This window comes from Panulirus ornatus, chromosome 20 (genome assembly GCF_036320965.1).
Source record: "Panulirus ornatus isolate Po-2019 chromosome 20, ASM3632096v1, whole genome shotgun sequence".
NCBI lineage: Eukaryota > Metazoa > Arthropoda > Malacostraca > Decapoda > Palinuridae > Panulirus > Panulirus ornatus.
In genome coordinates this window covers 42,764,622-42,777,824 of record NC_092243.1, presented here as the reverse complement: position 1 = coordinate 42,777,824, position 13,203 = coordinate 42,764,622, and the positions used below count along the sequence as shown (strand labels likewise).

The 13,203-nt window shown below is 42.2% G+C and overlaps 1 protein-coding gene across 3 annotated transcripts in view; it reads left to right on the top strand.

Moving 5' to 3' along the window:
* LOC139755968 (uncharacterized) overlaps positions 1-13,203 on the top strand; it is a 155,964-nt gene that overhangs the window by 48,062 nt on the left and 94,699 nt on the right. For all 3 annotated transcript variants that reach the window (XM_071674812.1, XM_071674814.1, XM_071674815.1), the window contains exon 2: positions 1,762-2,393. In XM_071674812.1, the coding sequence (XP_071530913.1) occupies positions 2,235-2,393 (159 nt within the window). In that variant the 5' untranslated portion in view covers positions 1,762-2,234. The remainder of the gene's footprint in view (positions 1-1,761; positions 2,394-13,203) is intronic.

The following is a 13,203-nucleotide window of genomic DNA, read 5'->3' as shown; positions in this document are numbered from 1 at the left end:
GGTATACCGGGGTTGACGTGCTGTCAGTGGATTGAATCAGGGCATGTGAAGCGTCTGGGGTAAACCATGGAAAGTTGTGTAGGTATGTATATTTGCGTGTGTGGACGTATGTATATACATGTGTATGGGGTGGGTTGGGCCATTTCTTTCGTCTGTGTCCTTGCGCTACCTCGCAAACGCGGGAGACAGCGACAAAGCAAAAAAAAAAAAATATATATATATATATATATATATATATATATATATATATATATATATATATATATATATATATATATTGGAAAGGATCACAATTTTGCGCGTGATCAAGATATTCCTATGAGTCCACGGGGAAAATGAAACACGAAAAGTTCCCAAGTGCACTTTCGTGTAATAATCACATCATCAGGAGAGACACAAGAGAGGAATATAACAGTCAGTTGATATACATCGAAGAAACGAAGCTAGGACGCCATTTGGTAAACATGTGATTGTCCAAAACATACATCGAGCGTTCTGCGCTGGAGGGTGGATGTGCTGGAAATGTTTGAGGACAATATGTGGTGTGAGGTGCTTTGATCGAGTAAGTAATGTAAGGGTGAGAGAGATGAGTGGAAATAAGAAGAGTGTGGTTGAGAGAGCAGAAGAGGGTGTTTTGAAATGGTTTGGTCACATGGAGAGAATGAGTAGGGAAAGATTGACCAAGAGGATATATGTGTTAGAGGTGGAGGGAACGAGGAGAAGTGGGAGACCAAATTGGAGGTGGAAAGATGGAGTGAAAAAGATTTTGAGTGATCGGGGCCTGAACATGCAGGAGGGTGAAAGGCGTGCAAGGAATAGAGTGAATTGGAACGATGTGTTATACCGGGGTCGACGTGCTGTCAGTGGATTGAACCAGGGCATGTGAAGCGTCTGGGGTAAACCATGGAAAGTTGTGTGGGGCCTGGATGTGGAAAGGGAGCTGTGGTTTCGGTGCATTATTACATGACAGCTAGAGACTGATTGTGAACGAATGGGGCCTTTGGTGTCTCTCCTAGCGCTACCTCGCACACATGAGGGGGGAGGGGGTTGTTATTCCATGTGTGGCGAGGTGGCGATGGGAACAGATAAAGGCAGAGAGTATGAATTATGTACATGTGTATATATGTATATGTCTGTGTGTGTATATATATGTGTACATTGAGATGTATAGATATGTATATTTGCGTGTGTGGACGTGTATGTATATACATGTGTATGTGGGCGGGTTGGGCCATTATTTCGTCTGTTTCCTTGCGCTACTTCGCAAACGCGGGAGACAGCGACAAAGCAAAATAAAAATAAAAAAAAAAAAAATATATATATATATATATATATATATATATATATATATATATATATATATATATATATATATATATATATAAACGTTCATGAGCGCTCGTCGTATGTTTTGGACAATCGCATGTTTACCAAATGGCGTCTCAGCTTCTTTTCGATGTATATCAACTGATTTATATTTCTCTCTTGTGTCTCCCCTGATGATGTGATTATTACACGAAAGTGCACTTGGGAACTTATCGTGTTTCATTTTCCCCGTGGACTTATAGGAATATCTTGATCACGCGCAAAATTGAGATCCTTTCCAATATATATATAGATATATATATATATATATATATATATATATATATATATATATATATATATATATATATATATATATATATATATATTTATTTATTTATAACCATAGAACTTAAACAGTTGATAATGTCCTAACTCCACCTGTTTTGTCAACAGGTACCAGGATGTCATCCTGTCTGCCGCAGTACCAAGTCTCCTGCTAACGCTGACGACACTGCACAGTACCGCCCAGTGCACAGTTCATGGGTACAGCCATGAAGCAGTGTGAGAGCCGTGGGCAGTGACTGGGACATGAGTCTGTCATTGTTCCTGGGCGGAGGTCGGGGCGGACTAGGAAGGAGCCTCGCTTTTGTCCAGCAACTCGTAAACTGGATTTTCCAAATAATGTTGACGTTCTAGACTGATGCAAAATACTCTGTGAGGATATCACGAAAACTGTTGTGTTCTGGAAAACTGTTCTGTGGCCATCAAAAGATGAAAGTTTACCCTCAGTCCCTCACTCCTAGATTTTGGACAATGAACAAATCTGATTTCCCTCTGAGGTTCCAGTTTGTCCGGTAGTAGAGAGCGTACGAACGTGATCCTTGCCTGGCTCCGCTCCCTACACTGCTGGGCCTCACCCTCCCAGGATGAGGATGGATGGAGGCGACGACATCAGCATGCTGGCCCAGCGGAGGCAGGCCGGGCGTCGCAGCGTCCGTCCGCCATACCCTACCGACCTCACCCTCCGCATCGACAACTTCACTTCCGGCCCCAACACCCCCGCTCTCACGCCCTCAACGCCCCGGGTAAGTTCAACTTCCATCCTCTCTGCCCTGAGAAAGGTTTGTCTCCCATGAGAACGTGTCTGTAAACGCAGCTGTTTCCTTTCCTTTGAAGGACCAAATCTTCAGTTCTGGACAATTCTTTTGTTGGACGCAGTTTCGAGAACGTAACGCTGCCTGGATATCTAGTGGCAAACACCAGAAGCGTGTAGGCCAGTAACTCTCTCACAGCCGCCAGGTGGTTCCTGCCTTATGTTACTTGTTGCTGGACCACCACCTGGGGTAGTGGTGCTGGGGACACCTCTGTTGATGACCCACACGAGCGAGTCAACAATCTTACATCATCTCTTCCTATCCTCACTCCCACACAATACACAATAGTAAGACAAGTTCCCGACACTCAGATGAGTTTACCAACATGGTGGAGTCCCTGTTTGTCTCTTGGATGCTCACCATCTTGCCAGACGACCCGGACTGACGGACTTGACGAAGGACATTGTAGATAACAATCAGCCGATGAGAAGCCCAGGACCCCTGCTGCACCTCCCACCCACCCAGGACCACTGCTGCACCTCCCACCCACCCAGGACCACTGCTGCACCTCCCACCCACCCAGGACCACTACTGCACCTCCCACCCACCCAGGACCACTGCTGCACCTCCCACCCACCCAGGACCCCTGCTGCACCTCCCACCCACCCAGGACCACTACTGCACCTCCCACCCACCCAGGACCACTGCTGCACCTCCCACCCACCCAGGACCCCTGATGCACCTCCCACCCACCCAGGACCCCTGCTGCACCTCCCACCCACCCAGGACCCCTGCTGCACCTCCCACCCACCCAGGACCACTGCTGCACCTCCCACCCACCCAGGACCACTGCTGCACCTCCCACCCACCCAGGACCCCTGCTGCACCTCCCACCCACCCAGGACCCCTGCTGCACCTCCCACCCACCCAGGACCACTGCTGCACCTCCCACCCACCCAGGACCACTGCTGCACCTCCCACCCACCCAGGACCAGTGAGGGGTATGTGTGGGTGATATATATGGTAGCACCAGTGGCTAGGGTACATAATGTGACATACAACTGCCACGACTTGTATGATAATTTTACTGAAAATAATATTATCCTGTTATAAATGTCGTCCCCGTCTACAACCAGTATCATCTTAGATGTCGTCCCCTTCTACAGTCAGTATTATCCTACAGTAGATGAGGTCCCCTTCTACAGCCAGTATTATCCTACAGTAGATGTGGTCCCCGTCTACAGCCAGTTCAACTGAAAACAAAGAACAGAAATTAACCCTGACCTTTAAAGTGTGACATTTGGCAATGATCTTGCTAACTGCGTTATAAGGTTTATCCAAAGTGTTTCCTATCATGACCCTACAATGTCTCAGTTTTCAGTGTTATGCTATAATTGCTGTGACATTCTGCTTCATATGCACGAACGATATTTGTATATAAAAGATGCATTATAACAGCAAATAGAAACACAAGATAAACATCGTGGATTAATATAAAGATAGCTATAAAAGGCGTCTGAAGGCAGAACTTGGAATGTCACGTCTGATAGATCATACGAATGGCAGGTGTTTACCTGTGTACGTGGGAAAGATAAATAACAGTGGACCTAATGGTCTATTGACGAGGTTAACAGTGGCCCTAATGGTCTACTGACGAGGTTAACAGTGGACCCAATGGTCTACTGACGAGGTTAACAGTGGCCCTAATGGTCTACTGACGAGTTTAACAGTGGCCCTAATGGTCTTCTGACGAGGTTAACAGTGGCCCTAATGGTCTACTGACGAGGTTAACAGTGGCCCTAATGGTCTACTGACGAGGTTAACAGTGGACCTAATGGTCTACTGACGAGGTTAACAGTGGACCTAATGGTCTACTGACGAGGTTAACAGTGGACCTAATGGTCTACTGACGAGGTTATCTGCTGGAGTACTTACTTACGAGCACTTACGGAGAATTTTGCCAAATGACAGGACTATGTCGCCCCTCCCACCACAGTCGTGTGAGTTAGGTGTTGTCATTTGCGAGATGGAGAGGCAGTCGTATGTTTGCGGACTGAATGCCAGCAGCTCACGTGTGGGTGGGGAAGAGATAGAAGACAGCTACATGAGCCAAAGAAGTGAAAGTTGACAGCCACGAAAGTGATGGCTCACTGGACAACGCCTATTCGGGTCAACACCTATTCGGTAATATACCACTTGGTCAGTGGCCGTCTACCACTTACTACCCACTTACAACAGTGGTAAGATCCTACATTGTTGATCTATGTGGTTGAGTGAGGCAGAAAGCTCCTCCCCACCGGGTGCACCGCGCCCTCCGGCACAACAGTCGTCTATGAATCAACATGTTCGGTAGAGACAATATATTGACAAGCAAATCTTACAGGTAAGGATGAATGGTAAACACATCCTGGTTTAGTTCAGCGACAAATTACTCTAGATGAGGAACTTAAACGCTTCTTTATAAGAAAGATAAATTCGAAATATGTGCAGACTTTAACGCCATCCTTGAACAGCCATGGTCTAACCCATGTTAACATTATTATAGGAATTACCTCAGCATTCTGTTGAATGTATTGACCGTGTTCGCCCCGACAGCATGTGACGGGAGGTTGTTATCATTAAGAACGCGTCTGCTGAAGAAATATTTGGTCACGTCTTCATTACATCTTCCTTTTAATCTAGTACCGTTATTTGTGGCCATTATGTCGCTGTCTACAATGAAGGAATTACCATGAGTTATGGGAATTATTATGGATAAAACTTGTGTTAAGTCGCCTCAGACTCTGTTTTGGTAGATATTTATCTAAATCACTTGGTTTTCTCATAAGTTTGTGAGTGATCGAATGAGACTTGTTCCTTATATTTGTCTTCCTTCCAGGTTTTATTTGTCTTTGATAAATTATGGTGACCAGAAGTGAGCACCAAGTTCTGAATGTGGTCTGCTGACGGCGTTGTGAAGGGCAAGTATTGTCCCTCGTATGGTGATCTTATCTCTGGCTATGGAAGCTTCCATCTTCTTTCCCTCATCACATGGAGTCAACACTGTCCTGCGTATTTCAGGTCATCACAGATCACCACTGTTCTCCACTGACCCTTCTCATAATGCCTGACGTAATTCACTCATGTTTAAAACCTTTTAACACCAAGATGCATCACTTGATATCTTACCTCAGTGTTGTTCATTTGCCACACCTCTGACCACTCCTTTACTTTATCTAAATCTCGCTGAACCATTTAAAAAAAAAAAAAAAGACAACGGTCATTATTTTGTCTAAGACATTTACTCGTTTTTCGTCGTTGTAAAATGTTGAGATGTTTCTGGCCATCTTGATTATTAACATAACATTATCAAAGACCGCGGGTCACCGACCTGTTCCCTGGGGTACCCCACTTGACACGTTGAGCGAGCCGGATGCTTCCTCGTTTACTCCAACTCATTCCGTGTTACCGGATTCCGCCTAACTGTGGCTACACTTCGAGTGTAAAGTTAAGTCAGCGACGCTATGTTGTCGTCTATTGACGCAAGGGCGAGGTGGCTTGCACAGAAACTTCTCATCTAGTATCCACCATTCCCCTTCCACTGGATGTAGCGCAGTCTAACAGCTGAAGGAACCTCTTAAGAAAAAGTGTTTCTGGGTTGATAATAATAATAATGATAATTATTATCATTATTATTATCATTATTGTTATTATCATTATTATTATTCTTATTATTGTTATTATTATTATTATTATTATTATTATTATTATTATTATTATTATTATTATTACTGTTATTGTTATTATCATTATTATCATTATTATTATAATCATTATCATTATTATTATTGTTATTATTATTATTATTATTATTATTATTATTATTATTATTATTATTATTATTATTATCATTATTATTATTGTTATTATTATTATTATTATAATTATTATTATTATTATCATTATCGTTATTATTATTATTATCATTATTATTATTATTATCATTATTATTACTACTACTACTACTTCTACTGCTATTATCAATATTATTATATTTATACATCTATATTATTAAACTTGATCTCCGTTTCCGATGTTAGCGAGATAGCGTCAGTAAACAGACGGAGAAAGACTCATCCATTCACACACACACATATATGTGCACACACACACACACATGCACACACACACACACAAACATATATATATATATATATATATATATATATATATATATATATATATATATATATATATATATATATATATATATATATATATATATATATATTATTATTATTTATTTTGCTGTATCGCTGTCTCCCGCGTTAGTGAGGTAGCGCAAGGAAACAGGAGAAAGAATGGCCCAACCCACCCACATACACATGTATGTACATACACGTCCACACATGCAAATATACATACCTATACATCTCAACGTATACCTATATATACACACACAGACATATACATATACAGACATGTACATAATTCATACTCTCTGCCTTTATTCATTCCCATCGCCATCTCGCCACACATGATATAACAACCCTCTCCCCCCTCATGTGCCCGAGGTAGCGCTAAGAAAAGACAATAAAGGCCACATTCGTTCACACTCAGTCTCTAGCTGTCATGTAATAATGCACCGAAACCACAGCTCCCTTTCCACATCCAGGCCCCACAGAACTTTCCATGGTTTACCCCAGACGCTTCACATGCCCTGGTTCAATCCATTGACAGCACGTCGACCCCGGTATACCACATCGCTCCAATTCACTCTATTCCTTGCACGCCTTTCACTCTCCTGCATGTTCAGGCCCCGATCACTCGAAATCTTTTTCACTCCATCTTTCCACCTCCACTTTGGTCTCCCACTTCTCCTCGTTCCCTCCACCTCTGAGACATATATCCTCTTTGTCAATCTTTCCTTACTCATTCTCTCCATGTGACCAAACCAATTTCAAAACACCCTCTTCTGCTCTCTCAACCACACTCTTTTTGTTACCACACATCTCTCTTACCCTATTATTACTTACTCGATTAAACCACCTCACACCACATATTGTTCTCAGACATCTCATTTCCAGCACATCCACCTTCCTCTGCACAACTCTATCTATAGCCCACGCCTCGCATCCATATAACATTGTTGGAACCACTATTCCTTCAAACATACCCATTTATGCTTTCCGAAATAATGTTCTCGACTTCCACACATTCTTCAACGCTACCAGAACTTTCGCCCCCTCCCCCACACTATGATTCACTTCCGCTTCCATTGTTCCATCCGCTGCCAAATCCACTCCCAGATATCTAAACACTTCACTTCCTCCAGTTTTTCTCCATTCAAACTTACTTCCCAATTGACTTGTCCCTCAACCCTACTGTAGCTGATAACCTTGCTCTTATTCACATTTACTCTCAGCTTTCTTCTTTCTCACACTTTACCAAACTCAGTCACAAGCTTCTGCAGTTTCTCACACGAATCAGCCACCAGCGCTGTATCATCAGCGAACAACAACTGACTCACTTCCCAAGCTCTCTCATCCACAACAGACTGCATACTTGTCCCTCTTTCCAAAACTCTTGCATTTACCTCCCTAACAACCCCATCCATAAACAAATTAAACAACCATAGAGACATCACACACCCCTGCCGCAAACCTACATTCACTGAGAACCAATCACTTTCCTCTCTTCCTACACGTACACACGCCTTACATCCTCGATAAAAACTTTTCACTGCTTCGAAAAACTTGCCTCCCACACCATACATTCTTAACACCTTCCACAGAGCATCTCTATCAACTCTATCATATGCCTTCTCCAGATCCATAAATGCTACATACAAATCCATTTGCTTTTCTAAGTATTTCTCACATACATTCTTCAAAGCAAACACCTGATCCACACATCCTCTACCACTTCTGAAACCACACTGCTCTTCCCCAATATGATGCTCTGCACATGCCTTCACCCTTTCAATCAATACCCTCCCATATAATTTCCCAGGAATACTCAAAAAACTTATACCTCTGTAATTTGAGCACTCACTTTTATCCCCTTTGCCTTTGTGCAATGGCACTATGCAAGCATTCCGCCAGTCCTCAGGCACCTCACCATGAGTCATACATACATTAAATAACCTTACCAACCAGTCAAAAATAGTCATCCCCTTTTTCAATAAATTCCAGTGCAATACCATCCAAACCCGCCGCCTTGCCGGCTTTCATCTTCCGCAAAGCTTTTACTACCTCTTCTCTGTTTACCAAATCATTCTCCCTAGCCCTCTCACTTTGCACACCACCTCGAACAAAACACCCTATATCTGCCACTCTATCATCAAACATATTCAACAAACCTTCAAAATATTAACTCCATCTCCTCCTCACATCACCACTACTTGTTATCACCTCCCTAATAGCCCCCTTCACTGAAGTTCCCATTTGTTCCCTTGTCTTACGCACTTTATTTACCTCCTCCCAAAACATCTTATTATTCTCCCATAAATTTAACGACACTCTCTCACTCCAACTCTCATTTGCCCTCTTTTTCACCTCTTGCACCTTTCTCTTGACCTCCTGCCTCTTTCTGTTATACATCTCCCACTCATTTGCATTATTTCCGTGCAAAAATCGTCCAAATGCCTCTCTCTTCTCTTTCACTAATAATCTTACTATTTCATCCCACCACTCACTACCCTTTCTAATCTGCCCACCTCCCACGCTTCTCATGCCACAACCATCTTTTGCGCAAGCCATCATTATTTCCCTAAATACATCCCATTCCTTCCCCACTCCCCTTACCTCCTTTGTTCTCACCTTTTTCCATTCTGTACTCAGTCTCTCCTGGTACTTCCTCACACAAGTCTCCTTCCCAAGCTCACTTACTCTCACCACTCTCTTCACCCCAACATTTTCTCTTCTTTTCTGAAAACCTCTAAAATTCTTCACCTTCGCCTCCTCAAGATAATGATCAGACATCTCTCCAGTTGCACCTCTCAGCACATTAACATCCAATAACACTCTCTGGCTATCTCTCCTTCTTACATACGTATACTTATGTATATCTCTCTTTTTAAACCAGGTATTCCCAATGACCAGTCCTTTTTCAGCACATAAATCTACAAGCTCTTCATCATTTCCATTTACAACACTGAACACCCCATGTACACCATTTATTCCCTCAACTGCCACATTACTCACCTTTGCATTCAAATCACCCATCACTATAACCCGGTCTCTTGCATCAAAACTACTAACACGCTCACTCAGCTGCTCCCAAAACACTTGCCTCTCATGATCTTCCTTCTCATGCCCAGGTGCATATGCACCAATAATCACCCATATCTCTCCATCCACTTTCAGTTTTACCCATATCAATCTAGAGTTTACTTTCTTACACTCTATCACATACTCCCACCACTCCTGTTTCAGGAGGAGTGCTACTCCTTCCCTTGCTCTTGTCCTCTCACCAACCCCTGACTTTACTCCCAAGACATTCCCAAACCACTCTTCCCCTGGGGATAGGAGAGAAAGAATACTTCCCACGCATTCCTCACGTGTCGTAAAAGGTGACGAAAGGGGACGGGAGCGGGGGGCTGGAAACCCTCCCCTCCTTGTATTTTAACTGTCTAAAAGGGGAAACAGAAGAAGGAGTCACGCGGAGAGTGCTCATCCTCCTCAAAGGCTCAGATTGGGGTGTCTAAATGTCTGTGGATGTAACGAAGATGAGGAAAAAGGAGAGATAGGTAGTATGTTTAAGGAAAGGAACCTGGATGTTTTGGTTCTGAGTGAAACGAATATATATATATATATATATATATATATATATATATATATATATATATATATATATATATATATATATATATATATATATATATATATATATATATATATATATATTTTTTATATATATATATATATATATATATATATATATATATATATATATATATATATATATATATATATATATATATATATCCATTCTGTACTCAGTCTCTCCTGGTACTTCCTCACACAAGTCTCCTTCCCAAGCTCACTTACTCTCACCACCCTCTTCACCCCAACATTCACTCTTCTTTTCTGGAAACCCATGCAAATCTTCACCTTAGCCTCCACAAGATAATGATCAGACATCCCTCCAGTTGCACCTCTCAGCACATTAACATCCAAAAGTCTCTCTTTCACGCGCCTGTCAATTAACACGTAATCCAATAATGCTCTCTGGCCATCTCTCCTACTTACATAAGTATACTTATGTATATCTCGCTTTTTAAACCAGGTATTCCCAATCATCATTCCTTTTTCAGCACATAAATCTACAAGCTCTTCACCATTTCCATTTACAACACTGAACACCCCATGTATACCAATTATTCCCTCAACTGCCACATTACTCACCTTTGCATTCAAATCACCCAACACTATAACCCGGTCTCGTGCATCAAAATCACTAACACACTCATTCAGCTGCTCCCAAAACACTTGCCTCTCATGATCTTTCTTCTCATGCCCAGGTGCATATGCACCAATAATCACCCATCTCTCTCCATCAACTTTCAGTTTTACCCATATTAATCGAGAATTTACTTTCTTACATTCTATCACATACTCCCACAACTCCTGTTTCAGGAGTACTGCTACTCCTTCCCTTGCTCTTGTCCTCTCACTAACCCCTGACTTTACTCCCAAGACATTACCAAACCACTCTTCCCCTTTACCCTTGAGCTTCGTTTCACTCAGAGCCAAAACATCCAGGTTCCTTTCCTCAAACATACTATCTATCTCTCCCTTCTTCACATCTTGGTTACATCCACACACATTTAGACACCCCAGTCTGAGCCTTCGAGGAGGATGAGCACTCCCCGCGTGACTCCTTCTTCTGTTTCCCATTTTAGAAAGTTAAAAATACAAGGAGGGGAGGATTTCTGGCCCCTCGCTCCCGTCCCCTCTAGTCGCCTTCTACGACACGCGAGGAATGCGTGGGAAGTATTCTTTCACCCCTATCCCCAGGGATAATATATATATATATATATATATATATATATATATATATATATATATATATATATATATATATATATATATATATATATATATATATATATACACCCATACATATATATATATACATATGAAAAATGTAAGAAATAATTTAGAAAACTGAAACTTCTAGCTTGAAATGAAATGAAAAATGAATGTCACAGAATGGTTCAACCTCTGGCTATATATATATATATATATATATATATATATATATATATATATATATATATATATATATATATATATATATATAAAAGCACATATATACATACACGTACATATACATATACATACAAATTTCTTCATATTTTTCATACATATTCGCCATTTCACGCTCTAGTGAGGTCGCGTCAAGAACAGAGGACTGAGCCTTAGAGGGAATAATCCTCACTTGCCCTTCTCTGTTAGTCCAATTAGAAAAGTATAAACTGGAGGGGAGAATCTCCAGCCCCACACTCCTGCCCCTTTTAGCCGCCTTTTACGGCACGCAGGGAATACGTGGGAAGCATTCTTTCTCCCCTATCCCCAGGGCTAATACTTACAAATACATATACATATATACACAGATATACTTGGTCGCCTTCATCCATTTCCAGCGCCGCCTCGCCCCACAGGAAACAGCATTGCCACCCCCCAGCGTCAACGAGGTAGCGCCAGGAAACAGACGAAGAAAGGCCACATCCGTTCACACTCAGTCTCTAGCTGTCATGTGTAATGCACCGGAACCACAGCTCCCTATCCACATCCAGGGCCCCAGAGACCTTTCCAGTGTTTACCCTGGACGTTTCACATCCCCTGGTTTAGTCTGTTGGTAGCACGTTGACCCCAGTATACCATATCGTTCCCATTTCCTGTATTCCGTGCACTCCTTTCACCCTCCTGCATCGATTAAAATCTTTTTAATTACAACTTTCCATGTCCAATTTGGTCTCCCGGCTCTCCTTCTTCCCTCCAATAATGGCACATATATCGTCTTTGTCAACCTTTCCTCACTCATTCTCTCCTGTGTCCAAACCATATCGGTGCACCCTCTTCTGCTCTCTCAACCACTTTTTATTACCACTCATTTCTCTTACCCTTTCATAACTTACTTGGTCAAACACCTCACACCACATATTGTCCTCAAACAATTCTTTTCCAACACACAACCTCCTCCGCGTTAGGCTACCTATAGTCCATGCCTCGCATCCATATGATATTATTGGAACTACTATTCCTTCAAACATACCCATTTTTGCTCTCCGAGGTAACGTTCTTTCTTTCCACATATTCTTCATCGCTCCCAGAACTTTTGCCCCCTTCCCCACCCTATGACTCGCTTCCGCTTCCATGGTTCCATTCGTAGCCAAGTCCACTCATAGATATCTAAAACACTTCACTTCCTCCAATTTTTCTTCATTCAAACTTTCATCCCAACTACTTGTCCCTTAACCCTGGTGAACGTAATAACTTTGCTCTTATACACATTCACCCTCAGCTTTCTCCTTTCACACACTTTTCCAAACTCAGTCACCAACTTCAGCAGTTTCTCACTCGAATCAGCCACCAGAGGTGTATCACCGGCAAACAACAACTTATTCGCTTACCAGGCCCTTATCCCCAACATACTGCATACTCGCCCCTCTTTCCAAAATTCTTGCACTTACCTCCCTCACCACCCGATCCATAAACAAATTAAACAACCATGGGGACATCACACACCCCTGCCGCAGATCGACCTTCAGTGGGAACCATTCATTCTCCTCTCTTCTTACTCGCACATACGCCTT